General features: G+C 39.8%; 1 protein-coding gene across 2 annotated transcripts in view; it reads left to right on the top strand.

Annotated features, from left to right (window-relative positions):
- The first annotated feature begins 5,696 nt into the window (after positions 1 to 5,696).
- Positions 5,697 to 23,007, top strand: part of CHD1 (chromodomain helicase DNA binding protein 1) — a 55,166-nt gene continuing 37,855 nt past the window's right edge. The window contains exons 1-2 of one of the 2 annotated variants that reach the window (XM_063421995.1): positions 5,697 to 6,027; positions 7,828 to 8,037. In XM_063421995.1, the coding sequence (XP_063278065.1) occupies positions 7,985 to 8,037 (53 nt within the window). In that variant the 5' untranslated portion in view covers positions 5,697 to 6,027; positions 7,828 to 7,984. The remainder of the gene's footprint in view (positions 6,028 to 7,827; positions 8,038 to 23,007) is intronic. The other variant, XM_063421994.1, reaches the window with a different exon arrangement.

The following is a 23,007-nucleotide window of genomic DNA, read 5'->3' as shown; positions in this document are numbered from 1 at the left end:
AAGAAAATGTTAAAACTCCATTAGCATTTCTTTCTGTGGTGACTTAGACCAAACAGAACAATACTTTAAAGAAAAGTGTGAACTTTTCTCAGTTGTCCTGATGCATATTAACTTTAAAGACTCATTATAACCATATAAATGCCCCTGTTTATGTTACTCCTTTCAGCTTTTAGCAAGACAGTTAGCCAACGTAGAGATACAATGTTTCTGGAGAGGTCCAATTGTGTACAGATAGTTTGTTCAGACAAGCTAGCAATCTGTTGAAATTTTAGTTGATTGTAACCTGTAGTTTTAAGTGAAGACTTGGTCATGCTTGTCCAGCGACCAGTTTGTTATTCATTTAAATTAAATTAATATAGTCAAGAAATTTTATGCATACATTTGTATCAGCCAGTGGTGTTATTTCTAACTTGAAAAAAATTTAAATTATGTACTGACATATTTTCAAGGAATTGCATAAATGAAGAAATTTATAATTAAATAATGAAAAAGGCACCCTATACTTAGTTGGTCAAACTTAACCAGTGTATCTAAACTACTCACTATTTCTTTTCTCTTCCATATTTCCAGTTTCTGTCCACTGCAGTTGACAAATCTACCTGCACTTTAAGTATTGGCAGAGAACTGACATTTGCATATTACAAAAAATTGTTTTGAAATAACCACTTCTGACCAACTGTTAGTGAAGATTTAAGCAAGTCTCAGATCTAAACTAAACTGATTTCTAACAAGAATACTCTGAAAGTAGCCCATAGACTACACTGAAAAAAAATCAGACTTTTTCCTCCTAGAGTTGAATGCACTGAATAAATTTATTTTTCTTTCAAGTAATTCTATAAAAGAATTGATTTTTTGCCACCGTTGTTTTCCTCTAAATCTTATCTCTAGTCTTTAGCACTGTGTAGCTGGCTGTTTGGTCAAGCCCAAGTGAGGACAGGACTCTGGGTGTGGTAAAAATAAAAGGGGTGTGAAAGGCAAAGAAGGCAAAAAAGATATAGTATTCAAGTCACAGGATAATGACTGTGTTACTTACATAAATTGCTATTGATGGCTTATTAGCAGAAGAGAGAATGTAAAAGTAAATGGAATAACAGTAAGAATACAAAATGAGTGAAAAGAAGAAAAATAAACTATACCTGCTTGTTATAAATGCCAATCCAGTATTCCAATTGAAAATATGATTTGGTTTATTAAAAATCAGATTACAGAATTTTGGTAAAAACCCCCAGCGGAGTTATGGTGACAATAAACCCAGGCTCGTCAAAGGGTGAACTGGGATGCAGCCTCTAGCGCACTGCAGTCCCTCCAAAGTTCATGAACTGGCCCCGTTTGGGGTCCAGGTTTTATACACTTTATTTTGCCCCCAGCATAAGATTTACTTACAGTTCTTTGTTTCCCAGGACTGGTTATTCAAACTCATCACTGTTGTTGGTTTGCTGAAAGGAGTCTCCTCTGGTAGGGAGAGGTGACAATTTTAGTCCTCCGGTGCATGAATGGAAACCGAGATTTGTGGATGGAAAGGCGTTCTCCTCCAGAGATTGGTGCGATGATGATGCTCTGATGATTCTGCTGCCCACGGGAGGAAGGACTGATTGCTTATCTTAATGTGTCTTCTTTTCTGATGCCAATGACGGTGCCCAGGTTCCTGACATTTCACTGTCTTTTCCCTAAGTGGTGATTTTAGGGTGGTGCCTGCCTTGGGATTTGTACATCCCAAGGCTGGCTGGAACTAAGGTTACATTTTCATATAACATATTTACAGTTGTTCCATAAGAACACAAATTAACATACCATATTTATTATATTGCTGCATTTAAAGAGAAAGAAAATCTTTGCTATGATATTACATCTCAAGTTGTGGTCTTTGAACTCTTCAGGACATGTTTTAGAATTACCTGAAGGGCAGAAGCTGAAAAATTAAAGTACTAAGTGTGGTGGAATTGTTTAGAAAGAAGAGAACAAAAAGCAAAGAAACCAGAATATAACTTAGTGCATAGTTAAATTGTAAAGATGTTTCTTGTGTCCATCTTGTCTCACTAAAGACTGCTAGATGCAGTATTGAAGGCTTAAGTACTTTAAAAAGGAAAAGCTTCTTTGTCCAGAATTTCTAAATATTAAGAATAGAACAGCAATAAGTCTTTTCTTAAACATAAATTACTGTGATAAACAGGAACCCCTATCAGTGTTTGAAAGATAAGTAACCTGAAAACATAGATATTGAAAGGGATTGTGCTCACTACATAACCGTGCAACTATCTTGTACAGAGTATTGATTATCTCTTGTTTATAAGCAAAAATCCACCTCACAAACTGTTGTACAAGCAGGGGTGGGGTAAATCAGTGACACTTATTAGGCATAATAAATGCTCTCACCCACACCCTGGTGAGGTGCCAGAAACTTGCAATACAGCTTCAGAAAAAGAAGTTTATATTTAATTAGACTTTTTTTCCACAGGTGGTAGCCTTTTGCAATGACAAAGAGCTTTGTCCATCTGTCCTTAAAATATTCTGCACTATGTGTATTTCTCTCTTGCTGCAGACTGAAAGCTGTGCATACTAGAAGCCAGTTTTATTTGTAGTATAAAATGCTGCTAAGATAGGAATGTCATCCATACTTTACTATGACATCCAGGAAAGAAGGACTCAGTTAAAGATGCAATATGAAGAAGTTTCGATGTGGAGCAAAAATCCTTCTCTCACATGGATGTGGATGTCTTGTTTTGGAAAGACAGGTATCTGTCAGGGAAAACTGGAATTTCCCTTGGAATGGAGAATGTAAAAAAACCCTCCCTCCAAATTATTACAATTTTGGAACTAGGAGCTTTCAGGCAAAAATATAGGAATAGGAATAACAGTTGTTTACTAGGAATATTAAAAAATACAAATGCAGTAATACCAAAAAACAAACAAGCAAACAAACCAAAGTCCTAGAAAACCCTGACAGAGTCAGAGATACGACCTGACACCCTGTTGTCAGGGTGTTGGAAATCCAAGTAAGTCTTCCTGGAATAACAGATGTTCTGTAAAGTAGAGATGATCCTCTAGAACAAAGGGTCCAGTGCTGGCAAGATGGGTCTTCCTGAAAGAATTCAGTAGAAAACCAGTTGGATTACTCTTTGGGATTGCAGGTTTTATGCTGGTGGAAAGGCTTTGGCTCCTCCCACTGAGTGGAGCATGTCACAATGGAATGAGGTAATGTTACCAGTCCTGTGAGAGGCCTTAAATGCCCCATTCACAGGTGATGTCCCTCGGAGGAGGATGGGTGGAGGAAGAGATAAGGAGGCACTGCCATATCTGATGTTATCAGGTGTCCCATTAACAGAGGGCATCTGCCCTCTTTCTACCCCTAGAGTTATAAGAGGTAAAGAACAATATCTCCCAACCAATTTCAACAGATGAAAATAGAATACACAGTGTTGGTTACATTTTTTCAACCCAAGACAGTGGACAAAGATCTCCAGACACTGTTTTGGCAATTTTTAAGCACTCTAAGTAACAACTGCTGCTACTATCACACTGCACAAGATTACTGCATGTGCAGCTATGTGGTGACCTAGTTCACACAATTAAGTGGCAAGTTTTTGGCTCTTACAGATGAGGCTGGTATCACAGCAGTTCTAACTCCAGTTATTTAACTGGAAATATTGTGATAACATACCTTCAAAAGGGATTTCCAAGGCTGAGAGCTGAGAAACTCTACTAAATAAATCTAGGTAAAGAAAACTGAAAAAGCAAAGAAGATTATTAAGTAAAACACAACTAAACATGTAGATGTGCTAGTTTTGGCTGGGATAAAAATAGTTTTCTTCACAATAGCTGGAATGGGGCTATATTTCAGATTTGTGTTGGAAAGAGTGTTGATGAAACAAGTATGTTTTAATATTGTTGATCAGGACTTATGCAGTCAGTGTTTTTCCTGCTCCTCATCCCATCCCACCAGTGAGGAGGCTGGAGGTGCAGAAGGAGGTGGAAAGGGACACAGCCAAGACAGTTAACCCCAAATGACCACAGGGATGTTTCAGACCCTATGCCATCATGCTCAGTATATAAAACTGAGGTAAAAAGAAGGATGGTGGGATATGTGATAGGGCACTGATCTGCTAGGGATGGCTGAACAACCACCGGCCTGTGGGAAGGGGTTAAGTATTTTATTTTTCATTTACGTTAATTTAAAGTTTATTTTCATTTTGATACTCGTCAATTTAAACTTCAGCCCATTGCTCTTTGCAGCACTCTTATCTATCACAAAATATTCTCCTTTAAGATGGCTTGGGCAAACTTTGGTGCTTCAGTAAGGAACATTGCATAATTATACCCTTGCTGTAAACTTTCAAGCTGTTTTCTTGTCCAAGCAATTCCTAAATGTGTTTTTCTTAACTGTAGAGGGATTTTTTTTTCTCTGTCATCCATCACTGAGATTTGTGGTAATCCCCTATGCAGTGCTTGAGAGCTGAGCCAGTGTATATGCTTCGTCTGGTCTCTGCAGCTCCTCAAAGAGGGAGTTCTTGAGCGTGACAGCCAATGCCACATCACGCTTGGTGGAGTGAAGGCTCCTTGGTAGGCTCCAGGAAACCTAACCAATTCAGATGCAGGGTGGTGTGTACATCAGCTGTCCACACATCACTGAGCACCCAGGCAGCCAGCATTGCTCACTCTGGAAGAGCAACCATGAGTTAAGATAATGGCACCAAGAGGTCTCCAGCTGACTGACTGTGGCTCACATCTGGGTCCTGGCCAGCACAGCTCTTCAAGCTTGAATTCATTTGACAGCTGCTGTGACCATCTTCCTCCCATATACCCACACGGTGAGTAGCTACCTTCAAGATCTTCTTCATTGATGAGGAAACTGTTTTCCTGCTGATCTGATCTTTCACCCTTGCAAGGTGTTCAAAGGTCTAGTGCCAGACACCAGTCAGTAATGTCCCCACAATCCTCTTGCAGAGTGACAGAACCTTACAGCACAGGCGTGCCTTCACCGGGAAGACAGGTAAGCTGCTTCCACCTTCCTGCACCGAGTTGTCTTGTTTACAGCACACTCTTACTCCGCTGCCAGTTTCCTTTGCCACTCTGGGAACTTTTGGACACACAGCTTAAATTACTTTTTTGCTTGTGTGTTTTTTCGGGGTTGGGCTGTTCGGTTTTTTCAATGACGACCGCGCGTCTCGTTAAACCATGCTCATCACTGGCACGGAGCGGGCACAAGACCAGCCGTGGGTATCTGGATTCACGAAGGAAGGCCAGCTCCTTGCCAGGGGACAGTCGAAACCTCCCTAAGTACGCCCCACCACCGCTTGTGACCGCGTGAAGTGAGAAACGCGGTTGCGTTTGTCGTCGGGCCGTGATTTTACACCGAAAACCGCAAACAACACCTCGCCGCCGAGCAGCGCAGTACCAGGCGGCCCGCTGCGGACTGTGGCCGCAACGCTCAGCTCATGGCGCCCCTGGAGCAGCGCCCTGCGCCTGCACACCGGCATGGGAGCCTTCCCAGCGCCAGGCAGAAGGGAGGCAAGGGCGGAGGGCGGGCGGGAGCCGCGGCCGAGCCCGGCGGCGGCCAGCGCGACCGCACCGCTTCCGCCGCGCGGGCCGGCGGCGGCGCTGCTGCTCGCCGCCCCCGCCCGAGGCTCCTCCTCCCGCTGCCGGTCGGTCCCAGGGCGCAGGGCTGACATCACGCCCGGGGTTTCCATCCGACCGCGGGAGGGGGAGGCTGAGCGCAGCGGCGGCGTGATGGCGGCGGTCAGCAGGACTTAGGAGTCGGCGGCGGAGCGGCGCCCACCCCGGTTCTCCCTGCGCCCCTCCCAGCGTGGTCCGGACCCCATTGTTCGAGCGGCAGAGCGAGCGAGCCCGCGGCGCGGGCGGCGCGGAGCCGGCAAGAGCAGCGGCGGCCGCCCAGGCCCCGCCGTGGCCGCGGGAGCTGCCCGCGACCCGAGGCTGCGGTACGAGCAGCAGTACGCCCCGCGGGGCGCAGCGAGACCTCGGGCCGTGGGGGGCCCGGGGAGGGCTGGGCCGGCCGGGCCCCACGCACCGCAGGTAGGCAGAGGCCGCCATGGCTCCCTTCGCCGGCCGGGAGCTGTGCAGCTGCCGGAGATGAAAGCCAGAAGGGGGGCGGGCGGTGCGGAGGAAATGCGGCCCCGCTGCCCGTCGCGAGGGGGGTGGATTCCCGGCGCCGGGCTGGCTCCTCGGGCCCGCTCCCCGTTCTCCGTCGAGAGAGGGAGGGATTCTCCGGGGCCGAGGTGGGCAGTGCGGTCGAGCTGCTCCCACGCGTTCCTGCGGGGGGAGCCAGTGCGGAGCCGCCCGGGCGGCCCAAGAGCGGCCGCGGCTCCGCTCCGGGCCGTGGGGGGCGCCGGGGGAAGCGATCGTGCAGGGCGGCGGCGGTGGCCTTGGAAGCGCTGCCAGAGAGCGGCGCCCGTGCAGGCCGCGCCGATAGCGGAGCGGGCGGGCGGCCCTGCCCGCGCTCCCTGTGGGCGGGCAGCGAGAGAGCGGCGCGGGCGGCAGAGGATGAGAGTCGGGATCGGGTCGGCCCGGAGCAGAGGGCGGGCGGCGGGGTTAAAGTTTTGCCGCCGCCCGCGATGTTTTCCCGGGTGCCCGGGGCGCGGCGGTTCGTGCCGGCGCGGGATCGCCCGACGCGCCGCCTGCTCCCCCGCGGCGTCCCCGGTCTTGCTTCGCGGCCCCGCTGTGGCTGCGGGGCTCTTTCCGATCGCGCCCTCCGTCCCTCATCGCCATTGTTCGCAGGCCGGAGCGGCCCGGCGGTGTGAAGGCAGGACAGTGCCCGCCCCAGAGCGAGAGTTCCCTCGCCACCGCCCTGATGGGCTCGGGCTTGGGCTGTGGCCTGGTCTTGGGGAGCACCCCGGGGGAGGCAAGACCCTAATCGCCTTCACACCGCTAAATCTGTGAGGGCGCAAGTTGATCTGATTATCACTGAGCTTATACTTGCGGCCCATTTACCGTGAGCCTAAACTTTCTCTGGCCGAGTACTGACTGCGTAGCGATCTAGGAGACTGAAGTATATGGAATAATGATCATTCCATCTCTGGGATCTTGCTGGTTTGATTTAGTGGGAGCTCGTGTTTAACAGTACGATCTTTTATCTTCCTGCTCCTGCCCACAACTTCAAGTGGGAAGCATTATGTATGTTCCTGGAAATGTACGTGTTTCACTATATTTTGTGTATGCAATTCATTTTACTATGCAGATCTTAGCAGAACATTAATATTACCTACCTCTACAAGTAGGTATTTTTTTCTGTAATATATAGATCTGTGTTGTCCTGAATTCAATACTATGCCCAAAGTTCAGATGCAGCATATAGTGTAGCTAGGCAGTAAACTGTTTACACCGTGCTGTACTAAAGAAAACATAATTTTTGTATTTTTTCCTATTCTGCAGCTAGTAGTTCAGCAGAAATAGCCATCTTTAGAGCACCATCCATGAAAAGTTGCATAAAGAAGTGTAGTGGCAAAAAGAAGTGTATGCTGGAACCCTGCTGCAGTCAAACAAAAAGCAAGACAGATTTTCCCTGCATTTTGTGTATTTTATTTTGTGTATATTCCAGTTTTTTAAAAAACAGCTAATATGAAGACCTGTTGTTCTCTGGACATTATTTTTTGTTGTTTTCACAGACAGCAGGAATTTTTTTTTCCCTCAGAAAAGGAAATGGTGATAAAATGATCAGCTGTGGTAATACACAAAAGAATGCTGTTATTGAGTTACAGAAATAATGTCAGACATGCCCCCTTCCATGTTAATGGAAAAAAAAAGTTTTATTTTTGTTATGTCTTTAATTGAAAACATACTTTAAAATTGTGTTAATGTTTTCCTTTCCTATTTTAGGTATTTTGGGAGAAATCTTGAGTACCTGCTGAGGACTGTAAAGCTAACACATACAGCGTCTGGAAAACATACAGAGTAGCAAAAAGTGGATTCCTGATATCCACCTTGTAACTTGAGTGGACTTTTATTTATTTTTTTAAACTTTTTAATATTTACAATGAATGGGCACAGTGATGAAGAAAGTGTAAGAAACAGTAGTGGAGAGTCAAGGTAAGCAGTTGCTTATTTAAGTTATTCTTGGCTATGTATTTTCTCATATTTTGTTTACTAAAACTATATTTGAACTGAATGCTGAAATGTAGTGGTTAGCAGGCAGATCATAGTTAGGAAGACTGGCTTTGCTTTCTTACAGGTGCTTAATCTGCGTGTTCCCTTCACATAATTTCAGCTAAGAATGGGAGTGATCGTGTATATGTCTTACAGAATAAAGCTGAAGTGGTATTAAAGCCATGTCAGCATCCAGCAGAATAGTATCTCTCTTGAGGCAAAAGAGTGCCTGGAGTATCAAAAACATCAAATTAAAATGTTAAAGCTATCCTCCGTGAAGTGCAAGGCACACATGCATAATATATGTGGTATAAAACCCTAATTAGGGTGTCTTTAAAGGGGCAGTGGTTCACTTCAGTTTTTGAGATGAAATACTTTATGATTCTGTCATTCTTCAGAGCTATCAGACTAGTATAGGTGAAAGTGTTAACTTTGTATTTGTTTTTGGAAGGGAAAGGACTGTTTTCCAGCCATGTTCTTAACTAAAAAGAAACCTAAAATCAGTCCTCTAATGTCAGTTTAAAGTCTTCTATCAGGTGCAGAATGTTCATGTTTGGAAGAGTCTGGAGTTTGGATTAGAATGGCCTTGCGTCCATGCAGGGTGACAGCCAGTTTGCAGCGGTGGAATTAAGTTCACTTACTAGAACAGTTACAAGTTAAAAAAGCCTCTTCTATGCTACAAAGTTTAGATTTCTATAATTGGAAATAAGATAAACTTAGAGGTTTACTTATAGGTTTACTAAATGAACTTACCAATAAAAGGTGAGCATTGGACTTCTCCTCTAAGAAGTGGTTTGTGACTGTGTTTTTCTGCTCCTTGTACTGTCAGATTACAGCCTGTTGAACTGGTTAGTTAGTTCTGTCAGTCAGAGAGCCAGACTAAAGAAAACTGCGTTCTGCAGACTATGGAACTTCTAGTTGGGTAGAGACAGATCTGAATTACTGCCTTAAGAAAAGAAATGCATGAAGAATGTGTAACTGCTAGCTGATCAGCCAGCATGTGCTGGCCATCAGACTCCAGTGTATGGTGGACTGGGAAGACAGGGAAGAGAGAATTGTTTAGGTGAGCTTGGGTGCAAATCACAAGGAAGTTTATGAACAGTGAAACTAAAGAGACTTTTGTAATTCTTGAGTATTTTTATGTCAAGCTTCCTGTTACACACGGAAGTGTTCTCGAAGGACAGTGTATTTTCAATTTTGTGAATAATTTGTAAGCTCTGACATATAATAGTACTTGAAGATTTTGCTTTCCAGAAAGTTGATACTGTTACAGTTAAATGAGTTTGACATCTCCTCTGGAGCAAAATACTGCTTGTTACTTAAAAAAAAAGGTAAAACAAAGCCTTCCAGCAAACTTGAACCTACCTGGGACAAGTTAGAAAGAAGCCACCTTGCTAAAGGTCTATGAAGAAACTATTTTGTACCAAACTGTGATTGCCCATAAATATCTGTATATCAAAGTTATTTAAAAGCTGAACAGTTCATAAGACTAAAACAATCAAATGTCATAAAGTTCCCATGAATTTAATGAAAAATAAGTATCAGGAGGATGTACAGTACTCAAAACTTCATATTTGTGTGGAAAGTGAGACTTTATTCTTCATCTTAAATGTCCTGCTGAACATACCTTAAAACTTACAAAAAATTTTAAAATCCAAACCCTGTTTTTCCTAGGCTTATGTCACTCGATAACCTCATAGTCTAATTCACAGGCAGGCAAACAAAGTTTGTTTTCATGTTCATTATCAGAAAGCTGTTCATAGAAGTGAAAAACTTGCCATTTTAAATGATGGAACCCTCCTCTGTCTAACCTACTTCCATTATTAAAATAATATGGAATATTTTTATATTACTTATCCTTGGGTTATAGCTGAGTGGTTTCTTTACTTTAATTTGTAGGTTTCCAGTACTCTAGATGATTTTCACTCAGAGATGAGGTACCTTAGCAAGCTGCAGCTGTAGACAGGTAGTTAACTGTAACTTGGGAAGTGTTGCTGTAATTATCCTTCAAATCTAGGAATGTGAATTTTAGAGAATTATGGAGGTAGAAATTGGCAACAGTGTATGTTTACTAAGTTTCTAGTGATACCATTCTGTTCAGAATAGTAGGGTGGAAGTGAAGTAAGTGAAGAAAGCAATTGACAACTGCTGCTAGGAGTAAATTGTGGAGAAGATCAAATTCAAGAATTACTAGGAAAAAAGAAGAGATGAAAATAATAATATAATGTGTGATAATCGTAACAGCAGCACTAGAGTGAACTAGCAGAAGTCTTTGAAATTTGTGTCAGTTTGCAAATTAGGTACAAGTGCAGTAAAGCCATTTACTTGCCTTTGGTGTATCGTGTCAACTTGCATTGCTGTCATTCTAGAGTGATAATAAATATAGCCTGATGTAGGTGAGCCACCATCATTACTTCAGAAAGTTAAGCAGCGGATCATGGCTGGATTTACAAAAATACACCACCGCATGGTGTTTTATGGAAACACCATGACTTGAAAAGGTTGTGGAGAGCTTGTATTCTCAGCAGTGCGAAGGTCTGGAGAAGACATTGATCATAGACCTTTGACTTGATGCACTGTGGTAAGGGACTGTAGCTGTCCTTTATTCACTGTATCTAGCTGTAAGGGTGATTTTTTTTTTCTGAAGTGAGAAGAATGAACAGTTTGCCACACTGCTTCATACCTTTGCAGCATTGCGTCTATTCATCTGTCTGCTAGATCACTAGAAAACTTTTCCCTGGTTGCAAGTGTTGGTCCTGAAGTTCTGTTTCGATACAGGTGGAAAAGTGCATGGCCACACCATTTGGACTTTCCTTGCCAATTTCAGCAATCTCTGAAGCTCTAAATCAGTACTAGAACTGAGCATGATGGAAATTATTGTAAATATTGTTAACTAGTCTTGTTGCTTGGTGTTCCAGTTTCTGTCCAGTAATCACAGTGGAGTCTACTTTCTAGCTTCTTGTTTACTTGAAATAACTGTTCCGTAATGGTTTTAAGTAGCTCAAGGTAAAATATCACAGATATTCTTCTGGATAGCGAGTGTAGATGCTAAGACTTAGTAGCAGTATGTTGAGGAGCTTACTGAAGTGGAGCATCTTTGTATAGTGTACTTGTCAGCATTCAGAGCAATTCAGTGTACAAAATTCAATATGAGTACACACATTCAAGTTACATAGTAATAAGAAAGCTTAATCAGCAAGGAGGAGCAGTTGTACCTGAACTGCCAGACAAGTGCCAGGTCGAACAGGGACTGCAGCAATGAAATGTTGGCACTATTTGAATAACAATCTGATTTCCCATCCCTTTGCTTTAATGAGTTTCTTCAGAGCAAGGTTTAGAGGAGTTGAGCATACCTTTGTTTTCTAGGTAAAAAGGCATGTGCTCAGTGTAGCTTGAATGGGAAGGTAGCTGGTCATCTTTGCAGGAAGCAGCTGCTTGCACCAAAGACTTGTACAAGTCTTTACACACTTGAAAGTTGATATTAAGAGAAGACAGTAATTTCAGTGGGTTTAATTTGTTTTGTGGATTGTGTAGTCTGTGGACCACATAATTAAGTAAAGAGTAAAGACTTGGTCAACAGGCTTCAATTTACTATATAAATGCATACTTTCCATAGAAAGTAAAAAGATTCATTGAAAGCCTTAACTTTAGATTCTCGCTTTCCTGAAATCTAAGTGGGAGTTAAAATAGAAATTGACCAAGCATATTTGCAGAATTACTCGTATGCACTGGCTTCTTTTTAGTGGGAGTTTAATAGATGTTTAGGAGTTTAAAAGTGTATGTATACAGCAAGAGAGAGAATATGCATAAAACTATATATCTTTAGATACATACATAATGCACAGGAATTCTCAGATCAACAAAAGTAGCTAAATGGCAAAGAAAACTGTTGATAGCAGGTACTGGAAGCAGCTAGTGGATAAAGCAAGCTCTTTGCAGTATTTTTCTCCTTAATTAGCCAATTATTATTTTATCAGGAATAATCTCTTACACAATTAATCATACTCAAGCATGATAAGGTGTCCAAATCCAAGTTAAAAGCATCTTTTCAGTTTTTTTTGGAAGAGTTCAAATAAAGCGTGTATCCAAACTCAAGTTTTTTTTTCCTAGAAACCTCTCCAACCTGAGAAAACTACAAATTCGTGGTCTGGCTCTTGATCTGTGTGTGATCTTAAGTTTGGTTTTGGAATTCCTGCTGAGTGTATCCCTGTTTTTTTTCTAACCCAACTGCATGCCACATACCTGTACTACATATTTTGAGTTAAATTCCACTATTCTGAGAATTTCAAGATTTTAGCTGATGTAAGCTTTTCATGTTCCTCAAGACAAAGTGAAGTTTTGGGATACTGGCAGTGTACGTATCAGGGCTGTCCAGACGTGACCTCTCAGCTGGCTTCACTTGCGCTGGTGATGGTTTGTTTTTTTTTGTTTTTTGTTTTTTTTTTTTTTTTTTTGAAATTAAATTCCATTTAATACTTTTTTGCTAGTGGTCTCTAAGGAGCTTCTTGTAAAGACATCGTTTGCTGCTGGATCCAGCTGTATGTTGAGGGTTGCTCACATTTTACAACAAAGTAGTAGACCTCAGGTTAATCACTGATACCTCCTTGTCCGTGAAGGGTTTTTGGAATTGAGCTCTTAATATGTGTGACTTGCATCTTTCAAATAAAGACTTGCAATGTAGTTCATAGGGTTGTGAAAGTTGGTAGGTAGTCAGTTTAATTTTGATAACATTGCTTTGTTTGCAGCAGTAGCAGATAATTAGTTTGCAGGACAGGAAACAAAATGTGTTAGCCTGTACCAGGAAAACTCAATTGAGTTCATACTCTGTAATAGCTAAGGACAGGAAATAACATTTGGCAGATTGAACATTATACTCTTTGTGCCCTCTGTTCTTTACTGGCAGTGATGAATAAGATAAATCTGCCTTATGCATTATAATTAAGTTAAATAGTTAAGATTTCTTAAAGAAATAAGACTAGAAAAGCTTACTATTCACTTAGCATTTGCCTATAGAATCTTACTTGCTATTTTACCAGTGTGACATTTAGTATCTGTTACTTCTGCACATTCTGAATGAGCTCTTCATACTCCAATGCTTTTCTTCCTTCAGCTTGTTTAAAAAACCCCAACAAACAAGCAGCAAAGGAGACAGTCCATTGTCATCTCAGATAAGTTTCACAGAATCTGCAGATAGTAATCTCTTTCTTTTTTAGGGCCTTGACCTTCAGTTTGCCTAAATTGTTACTCTCTGTCTTGCTAGCCTTGAAACAGAAGATCAGTAAGGTAACATCTAATGAATGGACTTGAAATCAGCGATGTTAAATTAGCTGTTCATGGATTAGTTACTATCCTAGACAGGAGTATAAATTTTCTGTCAGTTCCTACACAATGTGACATGTTTAGCGTTCTATTTTGGGATTTGTATTCCTAGTGCCTAGTTTCTCATTGCATGGTCCTCTCAGGGACCATGTTTGTTTTATTGTTTTAAAGAATAAGCTAGTGAAGCTGAACTTAGGACTATGGCAGCTAAACTAATGGCTCTGTGGCAGGATACTTGCTTTAAGCCTGTTATTTCCCCGAAGGATTCCCCAGTTTCATTACGTAGGTTTTTATCTGGGGGAGTTGGAAAAAATAAATTACTTTTGTTTTAACCTGTTACCTGCTTTGGTACTTTCTCTAACCTATGTTGCTTTTCTTTTAAAGAGTTCACAAATAAATACTGTGTTGAGGCATAGATTTGTGAGCATGTAGGGAGTACCCAGAGACAGTGTTCATTAAAAAAACCGAAATTCCTTCAGTGTGTCTAAATTCCATGCCAAATCAGATTTGACATGTGCTGCTGGAACCATCAAGGGCTAGAAGTAAGAGGTTTCTTAAGTGCATATCCTGGAAACTGCTCTCTCTTTACACCTCAGTTTGTCAATATACATGAAACTAATTCTTCAGGCAGAACTTCTATCCTGAGACCTGCTGTTGGTTTTCGCTATGTGCTGTTGGCCTGCTACTGAAAGTTACTGCTGACTGCTCAATTTTTCATTGTTACTGGGATTTGTTTGCACAGTAAAGAAATAGTCTCCATATCCTTATGAGGGTCCACTGTTCTGCACAGTCTTTTACATTACTGCCTTAGTTTAGTTTGGAGAGGAGAGTTTAGGTTTTTGAGTGTTTGTTTTTTCTATTTCAGTTGTGCCAAGTGAATACGATGTAAAGTTTCTTATTCAGGAGCACCTGTAAACACATAGTGACATTTTCATATTACCTTTTTAAAAATAAGTAATATATGTAATTTGCTTGGAGGTGGAGGAGGGAAGAAGGCTTATGCGACACAGAAAATAGACTTGAATTTCATTTTGATTAATGGAGTTAACAGCCTAAAAGCATAAATTCTTCAGTGATTAATCTTAGCAACATTGTATTCCTGTGTCTATTATATTAACACCTCTGTTATGCAGCTTAACCTGTTCTGCCCTGTTTGCATCTGCCCTTCCTGTTCTGGTCTTGATACTGTTTATAATTTCTGCAGCCATTTGGCTTCTTGGAATCCCAATCATCTAGGAAGAAGGTAAGAAAAAAAGGCAAGTTGGACAATAAATTAAAATTGGTTAGAAGAGGTCAAACAGTAGAAGACCAGAGCAAGGAAGGGTTAGACATAATGTGACATGGCAAAGTAGGGTGAATTTGACAAACACAGATTCATGACAGACATTCTCAGTCAACTGAGAATGAAGTCTGTTGTGCTGATAGTTCTTCTGTTTATGTTAGGTAAAGTGACTGTTCTGCCAGGGGACTTGAATGAAAAAAATAGGTTCCAGCTTTTCACCGTCCTGTATAGAGACCATCTTGATTAAGTTTGGAAAAGCTGAGGAAGAGACAGAGGTAGGTTCTAATTTGTGCTGGCTAAAAATAGTGGAGTTTTCTTTTAGTTACCAGTTTTAATCAAGCTTCTTTTTTAAGAAAGGAAAAAGTAGATATAGATGCACAGACAAAAGAAAAGGCTGGTTAAGTTGTATCTAGCCCATTTGTCCTATTCCACCTTAGGTATCTACAGGATATCTACCTGAATGTGGGTGAGGTACCCACTTTTGTGCTCTTCTGAACTGTTTCCAATAGAGCAACTTAAGCAAAGACCCTGGCTTGTATAGGAAGAAAAATTATCAAGAAATAACACACTTGGCACCTCTTTTTCTGTAAAAGGAACTCTTAAGAGAGGGAACCAGAAGCCGTGTTCCTGAGACAGTGTTTGTGTGATAGCGTTAGACAGCAGCAGACAGCTAATTGTGATAGTGTTCCAATCAGTGTTTGAGGAAATACTCTATGTTCCTTGCATCCTCCCCCTAGAGATACTATAGCAGAATCACAGTAATTTGTAATGTCATTTCAGGTGATTAATTTTGTGAAAGTCAGTGGTGCTACTTTTCACTAATGGGCATCACTTGTTGCAAGGAAAGTTGGTCAAATTAGGGACCCTGGTTACATCAGCTGACACTTCCAGTTCTTTGGCTGGAAAATAAATTGGTTATAGACTATGCCTCAAAAAATGCAGAAGTTAAAGAATCCCTTAGGCAGACATGAAAAAGAAAGCAACCAGCTGTTATGACTACCTCACTGCCATTATCTCTCTGTGTTTTTAATACTTTTATTGCAGAACTTGGGTTCTGTTTCTTAAATGCAAGTAAACTGCCTTTCTATCAGACAGGTTTTTGTCTGTATTGTAGTAGTGATTTCAAAGGTCAAATTTTAGCACAGTATGAAATATTCTCAATTATGATTTGGTTTGCAGTCGTATCTTCCATTGAGTATTTTCAGAAAATATATATTTTCTTCTTATTTCACATCTCCATTCCTTTTCCACTTCAAGGTGGATTAAACTATTTGTGGAATTCTACTAATACAAGTTGTTAAAATCAGAGATTACTTGTTAAAATAAGAGCTTACTTGTCTTCATGCTCTGAAAAGCTTTTAGACCTCTCTTCAGCTTATTACAATTATTTTTGCCTGGCTGTTGGTGTGTCTCATTCAGCAGATGAAGAAAATGTCATATGAGCTAGTAAAAATTTGTCTAAAACTTCTGAATGTATTTTCCTATGACCTTCAAAAACTCAAACAGTTGCATTTCAAAAACTGGTAAACAGGCTCTAAATTTGCTGTGGTGCTGGTAGATACTGTGGTGTTCTATGACTTCTCTGTGCTGTTACCCATTGTATTAGTCACATCCCTGCCACATGCCAGGGAAAAGGAGAGAAAGTGTTACGCTGTGTAGCAGATGTGCTAAAATTGAATAATACCAAAGACACCTTTTCCGTTTGATATTGATTTAGGATTTTTTCCTAGATTCTATGTTGATTTCCACTGGTTTATGCTTCAGTTTCAGGACAGCAGTCTCAGGAAACACTGCCTGATCATTCCTGCTTGTTTTTCCATATCTTCATAGATGCTTAAGAATGTTTATGAGAACAGAGGCTGTTTTGAAAAGCTATGTCTGTTCTCTCTGTGGATGGTATGGTACTGACACAATAGGGGACATTGGAGAGGGCAGCAATATCAATGTCAAAAGTTTTTATGTACTCTCACCAATAGGTGAATGTATTGGCAAGGGGTGAATGTGTTTTCAAAGTATGGCAGTGCATACATTGAGTAAATATTTCTGTAACTCAGAGCAAAGGTAGGAGCAGTTAAAGAGAAGTTTTACAGTTCTGTGTTTCTTGTTTCTGCATTCCCCTTTTACTGTGAGGACATAGTAAATGTCCTCATAGTAAAAGCGGAATGAGAGATGTAAATACTCTTCTTGAATGCCTGTTTGTAAATGTATATACCTTTTCTTAAATCCATTTTTACTTAAGTTTAGTATCTAGCATACTAGGATTTAATCTGAATTACTGCTCATGTGGAAGAGGGTCATAGTTAACTCTGCTAGAGGGATTACAGATTGATGTTTGTTTTTAATAACCAAGGCTTGCTTAATATGTCTGGGTTAAGGAGAAAGGAGGATCTCCTATACCTTTTTTTAGTTCTTTAGTGCAGTGGTCCCCAAAATCATTATTGACTCCTGTCAGTATTTCAGCATGCATATTAATGTATATGTAGTTCATTTATGAAGCATATACATGTATATACAGTATATACATGTACTAGAATCTACCTTATAAAACATATACAAGAAATAGAAAATGTAAAAGCACGAGATAAAAATTTAACATTTGAAAATACTGGGGTTTTATTGGTAAAGGAACCCTTTTATCACTTACTAAAAATATTAAGAATATTCTTGTTTAGTAGTATCTTGGTTTAACATTTTGTGACAGTGGTTTGAGGGTATGATACTTCATTGAGTTTATTTTAGTACTTTATTTTAATGACTAGCACATCTGAAGAAGAATACATGGCTTCAGATGGAAGAAGTGCATTGTTTACTACACTTAACTAAACCATAGGACTATTTTTTTCAATCTCATCAGCTGATTGTGCAAAGGTTTTTCTTAAATTTTGTCTAGTGAATTTTCAACTACCCTGTCAATCTTTTCGTGCATATGAATCTGAAGGGATTGCAGTTTTCATGTTTTTAACAAATAGGTTCAAAACCCACTGAAACTTTTTGAAAGATCTTTTTTAAAAAAAAGGCTGGACATTTTTATCTCCCAGCTTTTAATGTGTATAGATACAATAGCCTTTTTTAGGTGGCATGCATTGGTTTTAGTAATAAGACACATAATGATGGAAACCTTCCTAAACATCTGTTTTCAAAATGCTATCTCTATGGTGAGTGTCTTGCAGCTGTTAAAATGTCACCTTCACTTGGAAGGGATACATAAAGTCTGCTTATTTTTTTCAAAAATACCTTCTTGGTAGCATAGTACTGGTAACAAATTGTTTCCACAGAAATGGTCAGTATATTCGAAGCACTCTGCTTTTTAAAACAAACACCCTCAGAACACACCCAAAACTAACATTGCTTGTTGACAATGCTTCTTAGCAGTTCAACCTCTTGTGGTATAAATATTTTTTATGTTCGTTTCCTATCTTGTTACAAAGTATTGTAAATATTTTACCATTTAATGGACTTGTTTTCATAAAATTAAGAACATCAGTGACTTCCTGCATTCTTCTGGCTCCAGATTCTTTGCTGCAATAGCTTGCCTATTATTGATGGATTGGATGAATTTATTTTGTAATGCAATCTCTTACCCCCCCTACTATACTCTGGTTTTTATTCCAGTCAAAGCAACCACACATTCCTTGTTACATTTGCATAATTTTTAGAAAACTTTTATTTTCTTCTTTAATTAAAGAAGTAGTTTGCTTGTGATAAAATAACTTCTCTAATGCTTTTCCCTTAGGAAAAGTAATTTCTGCATACCTCACTATGAGTGAATTCAGAGTCCTGAATTTGGGACCTGTTAGAAGCATCTGTACTTTCATCCAACCATGGAGCAAACCTCCTGAAATGGATGATTTGTTCTAATACTTGTTTCTTCAAATCTTCAGCAGTGTTTTCTAAGTGTCTTTCAACAGTGCTTGCTGACAAAGAAATGTGCTTCAGTTTGTCACTGTAGTTTTCTGTGCATTATTTCAGTTATTTTTAAGCAATAAAAACTTAGTTCTCTGATGGCATGTAATTTTTTTATCCTTGATCTTATGTAAGATAACCTGAGAGCAGACTGCTAAACATTTATCAGTAAATTGAGGGACATTTTTTGAACTACAAGATGACTATTGCGTTACTTGAAACGTTGCTGGAAAAAATGAAGGCTTATCTTTGTGTTCTGAATGGTTAGTTTTCTGATATCTTGCTAATTGTGGTGGTTTCATCCTACCATTGCCTAATACCTCAAGATATGATACACATTTAGGGTAAGGGTAATTATTAACATTGGTAAGTAATATTTTGAATAGTCTTGATAACTGAAATTTTCTTTAATTCAGCTTATTGCCAGATGTCATTAAATTCTCATTGGCTGTTGCCTTGGAGTGTGGCTTATGAAGAGCTTGTACTCCAGTAGAAGTGTCAGTGCTGCCATTTTCTTTTCACATGCATTCACAGTACCTTCAGTCCATTGTTTCCTTACAAGACTCTTTTTAAATCACTTCTTCATTCTGTAGGGTTTAGTTTGGTTAAAACTAAGTAATGCTATCCGTTAATCCACCTCAACAGGCAGAGACAAACTGTGGTCTATCTCACTGCACACAAAAGGAATGGAGTAATCGCACCACTGTCATCCATCTGTGTTATGGAGCACATACTTCTGCCAGGGCTGCTCAGCTGCCCTATGTGACACCAGCCCATAAGATGTATGGGCTGAGTAAGCTTACAAGTGTCAAACCATGTAACCATGTATTAAATACTAGAATGTTTATAAGAGTTGAATTTGCGGTTTGGGGTTTTCTTTCTTTCTTGGTTTTTTTTTTGGTTGTTGTTTTGTTCTGGTTTTTAGTTTCTTTTAATTTAGTGGGTTGTTACTTTGTTTTGGGTTTGGGTGGGATTTTTTGATTTTGTTTTAGATAAAAGTAAATCAAAATATCAGTTCCAGTGTATTTTTTATGTACCCCCGTGAGTTGTCTTGCACACCTCCTGGTTGTATGTGCTCCTCTTTAAAAACCCTTGTATCCATGTGCCAGTTTTGTCTCCTCAGAGAAGTGTGGTGAGGCTGGGAGAGGAGGAAGCTGTTTCTCTTTCAAAGAACACCTTAGGGCAAATGCTGCAGCTAAAAGCCTGGCTCCTTAGAGCATGATAAAGCCTTTAGGTAAATCCTGGCTTTCCTCACATCCTTTTGTAGTATGGATTGTTTTTGTCTTCAAGAGATAGTTTCTCTGTTAAGTCCAGGGTCACTCTGGCTCCTGTGATAATTCCAAGCAATGACTCATTGTTAAGTTTTGTTTAGGTCAGCTCTGTACGTGGAACAAAAATAAAAAGTACAGATAATGTCCCAGTGATGTTACATCTGCAGAGGCAAAGTGATAGAAGTCATTAGTCCCTGTGTGTTAAATTGATATGATATAGTAAACTGCTAGTATCTGTGCTGAATAGAAGTTGAAATGAAAAAGAGCTACTTCACTGGGTTTTCAGTAAGATTTCATTTTCACTGCCTCATTTTTTCATTATGGATGCTGTTTAAGACACATAGCTAGAAAATAGGTGCTTTTCACTCTTCCATTTGTTGTGAGAGGAAACGTGATTCTTTATCCTCCTCTTTACATATGTGCGTATTTTGGTGGATTTCTTCATTTTTAGAAAAAGTTACATAAGTCTGAGTTTTTACTTCATTGCTGCTGGTTTCTTACAGGTGTTTTGTAAAAAACGAGGTGCTCCTTTATATCTGAAGTGAATCATTAGTTGGGTTTGATATTGGCCTAAAACTGCTTTGTGTGAGATATGTGAAGAAACAGAGGAAACAGTTGATAATCAACTATTCTTTCTGTCTGCCTTGTGTATACAGAGCTTTAATTAGGAACTAATTCTGAAGCTGAAAAATTCCATTCAATTTCTGTTTGAATAGCTAGTCCAGTTAGACAATAGAGAGTTTTTTATTGTTGTGTTGATACAAAAACGTTTTCTTTACACTGCTGTGTTATACAAAATATTATCATTGAACATGCTAGACAAATGTTTGTTTTTTTTTAAGTAAAGGAAAAGCAAAGGGTCAATATGCATCCAGAAGTGTATAGTATTTTGGTGTTGGCGTAAACGTGTTCTCTTTTGGATCTTTGACTTAAAAGATAGAAAGAAAAATACTAATTTCTCTCTAATACTGAAAATGCTTCACACACTGAAAACTGAGCCCTAAACCTTACTGTAGTTCTTACTATGGGTGTATTTTTTGCCTTTTGTGCCCCATTACTGTTACTGTTGGTTCAAATCCTTCATATTTCTCTGGAGGAATGTTAAATCCTTTGATGACTGTTGCAGCTATTGGGCATTTGTAGGTGTTAACGTCTCATGCCGTGCTGCTTGTCTGTACCGTCTTAAAGATCTGCAATTTGTCTTTAGGCAGAGCTTATTTATTGTTCGACTTTCTGACTCCTTTGCAAAGAAGAGCTTTAGGTTTCAGACTTACAGTGCTGTCTTCGTAGAGTTTGTGCATCCAAGTTTCAGGTTGGAACAGTGTATGAAAATATACGATAAAAGAAACAGCCCTCGGAGCCTATCAGTTATTTGTCCTGTGGCAAGTCAACGGGGAAGATTTTAGCTATTCAGTAGAAATGAACACCTATTCATTACTCTTACCTCATGTTTTTAATATGTGCTGTAGTTCCATGAAGATAGTGGTGGTGCACAGGCAGAACTTGTAGTTCACACAAGTTGCACACAGCTGCATTAATTTGGATGATTATAGTTGAAGTAAGCTCTTCACAACAGCCTTGTGTGTTTAAACTCCTGTAGTGGTTTTTATGAGTTAATTTCAAAGTTTCGTGCATGTATGTAAACTGACATAGATTACTAAGCTTTCATAAATGTTTCTGCAAGTCATGGCTGTTACCCTAGTTATAAAATTACTTCAGGCTACTTAGTTTGTCTTTTCCCCTCTCCTTATTCTGATTCGACACTGGGATAAGAAAGCTTAGTAAGATATTATTGATGTATAGTCTTTGAATTTCATATGACTGTTTTTTTCTGTTCTGTATACCATATGTTAATCTCTGGTAGGGGCCCTACATTGTCCTTCATGCATGGTATCATTAGGGCAGCTCTAAATCTAAATTGTGGTGAACTTTATTGTCTTTTTTTTCTTGTAATTTCACTAATTTCTCTCCCTATTCCACTTATATGCAGGTTTGTTTTGTAGTCTTGCGTTTATTAATAGTGTGATTGACTTAAGATTTTTACTCTTTGTCAGATGTTACTGTGAGGTGTGATGCAGTTGAGTTGTATTAGACTGTTCTTCTCCAAATCAGGCCAATTTATTTTGACAAACAGGGATTATGGAATAGCTCTTACATTGCTGGTCCTTCTCATAAGCCTAATGGGAATTCATTACCAGACTCAGAGCTTTAATGAGAGCTACCTGGCAAGATAAAAGAACCTGTGTTTTTTCTTTGAATACTATATATACTATATACTACATCAATATCCACGTGTTGACGTGTTGGTGTTGTTTAACAGATACCTTAGGTGAGAGTTAGCTGATCTCATAGTAAATAATAAGATTTGACATTAGCTGGTTTCTTTGCATCCAACGCTACAGCAAGTAGTATTATCCACTAAACTTTTATTTTCCCTATTTCAGTCCCTTTGGTTTTGAACTTCCACGCAATTCCTGTTAAGAACATCAAACAGCTTAAAATTTCCTATCAATTGTTTATTGCTGGAGGTGTCCAAGAGGCATTTGGTCTGGTGCTGAGTAATGTGGTTTAGGAGTTACAGTGATAGTACTGGGTTCACTGGATGATCTTGAAGGTTTCTTCCAGTCTTGATGATTCTGTGATTCTAGCTCATCAGTGTAATCCTTGCTTACTTACCTAAGTAAACTATTTTTTTTTCATCTTTTCTGTTATCTCTCTACCATTCTCTTCTGTATCTGGTTTAGATGTGTCTTCTAATATTATGAAGTTGACCAAGATGTCTTATTACAGTGTTAGTTTCCCCATGCTACCTTAGAAAACAGGCACTTTGTTTAGGTTGCCTCTGTCTCTACAGGCAATTGAACCTATGGTTAGCACTTTATTAGTATGTGTGAACTATTTTACTGCTCTATAGAAAGCTAACTTAATTACCATCCATATGGCTTAGTGTTTTGCATAAATTTTTGATTTGGTAATCCACGTTATTATTGCCCTCTTTGAGCAAGCCTTGTCCCGCATGAAGGTACTTGATTCCTTTTCCCTCCTTCAAGGTTCTGTAGGATTTACATATTTTTTGGTAACTTTTTATGACTAGAACTTTGGCTAGTATTTACTTGAGTCTCTCCATGCTGAGTTTTC

This window comes from Prinia subflava, chromosome Z, assembly GCF_021018805.1.
Source record: "Prinia subflava isolate CZ2003 ecotype Zambia chromosome Z, Cam_Psub_1.2, whole genome shotgun sequence".
NCBI lineage: Eukaryota > Metazoa > Chordata > Aves > Passeriformes > Cisticolidae > Prinia > Prinia subflava.
The sequence above is the reverse complement of the archived record's forward strand: the minus strand, read 5'-3'. Positions and strand labels throughout refer to the sequence as shown.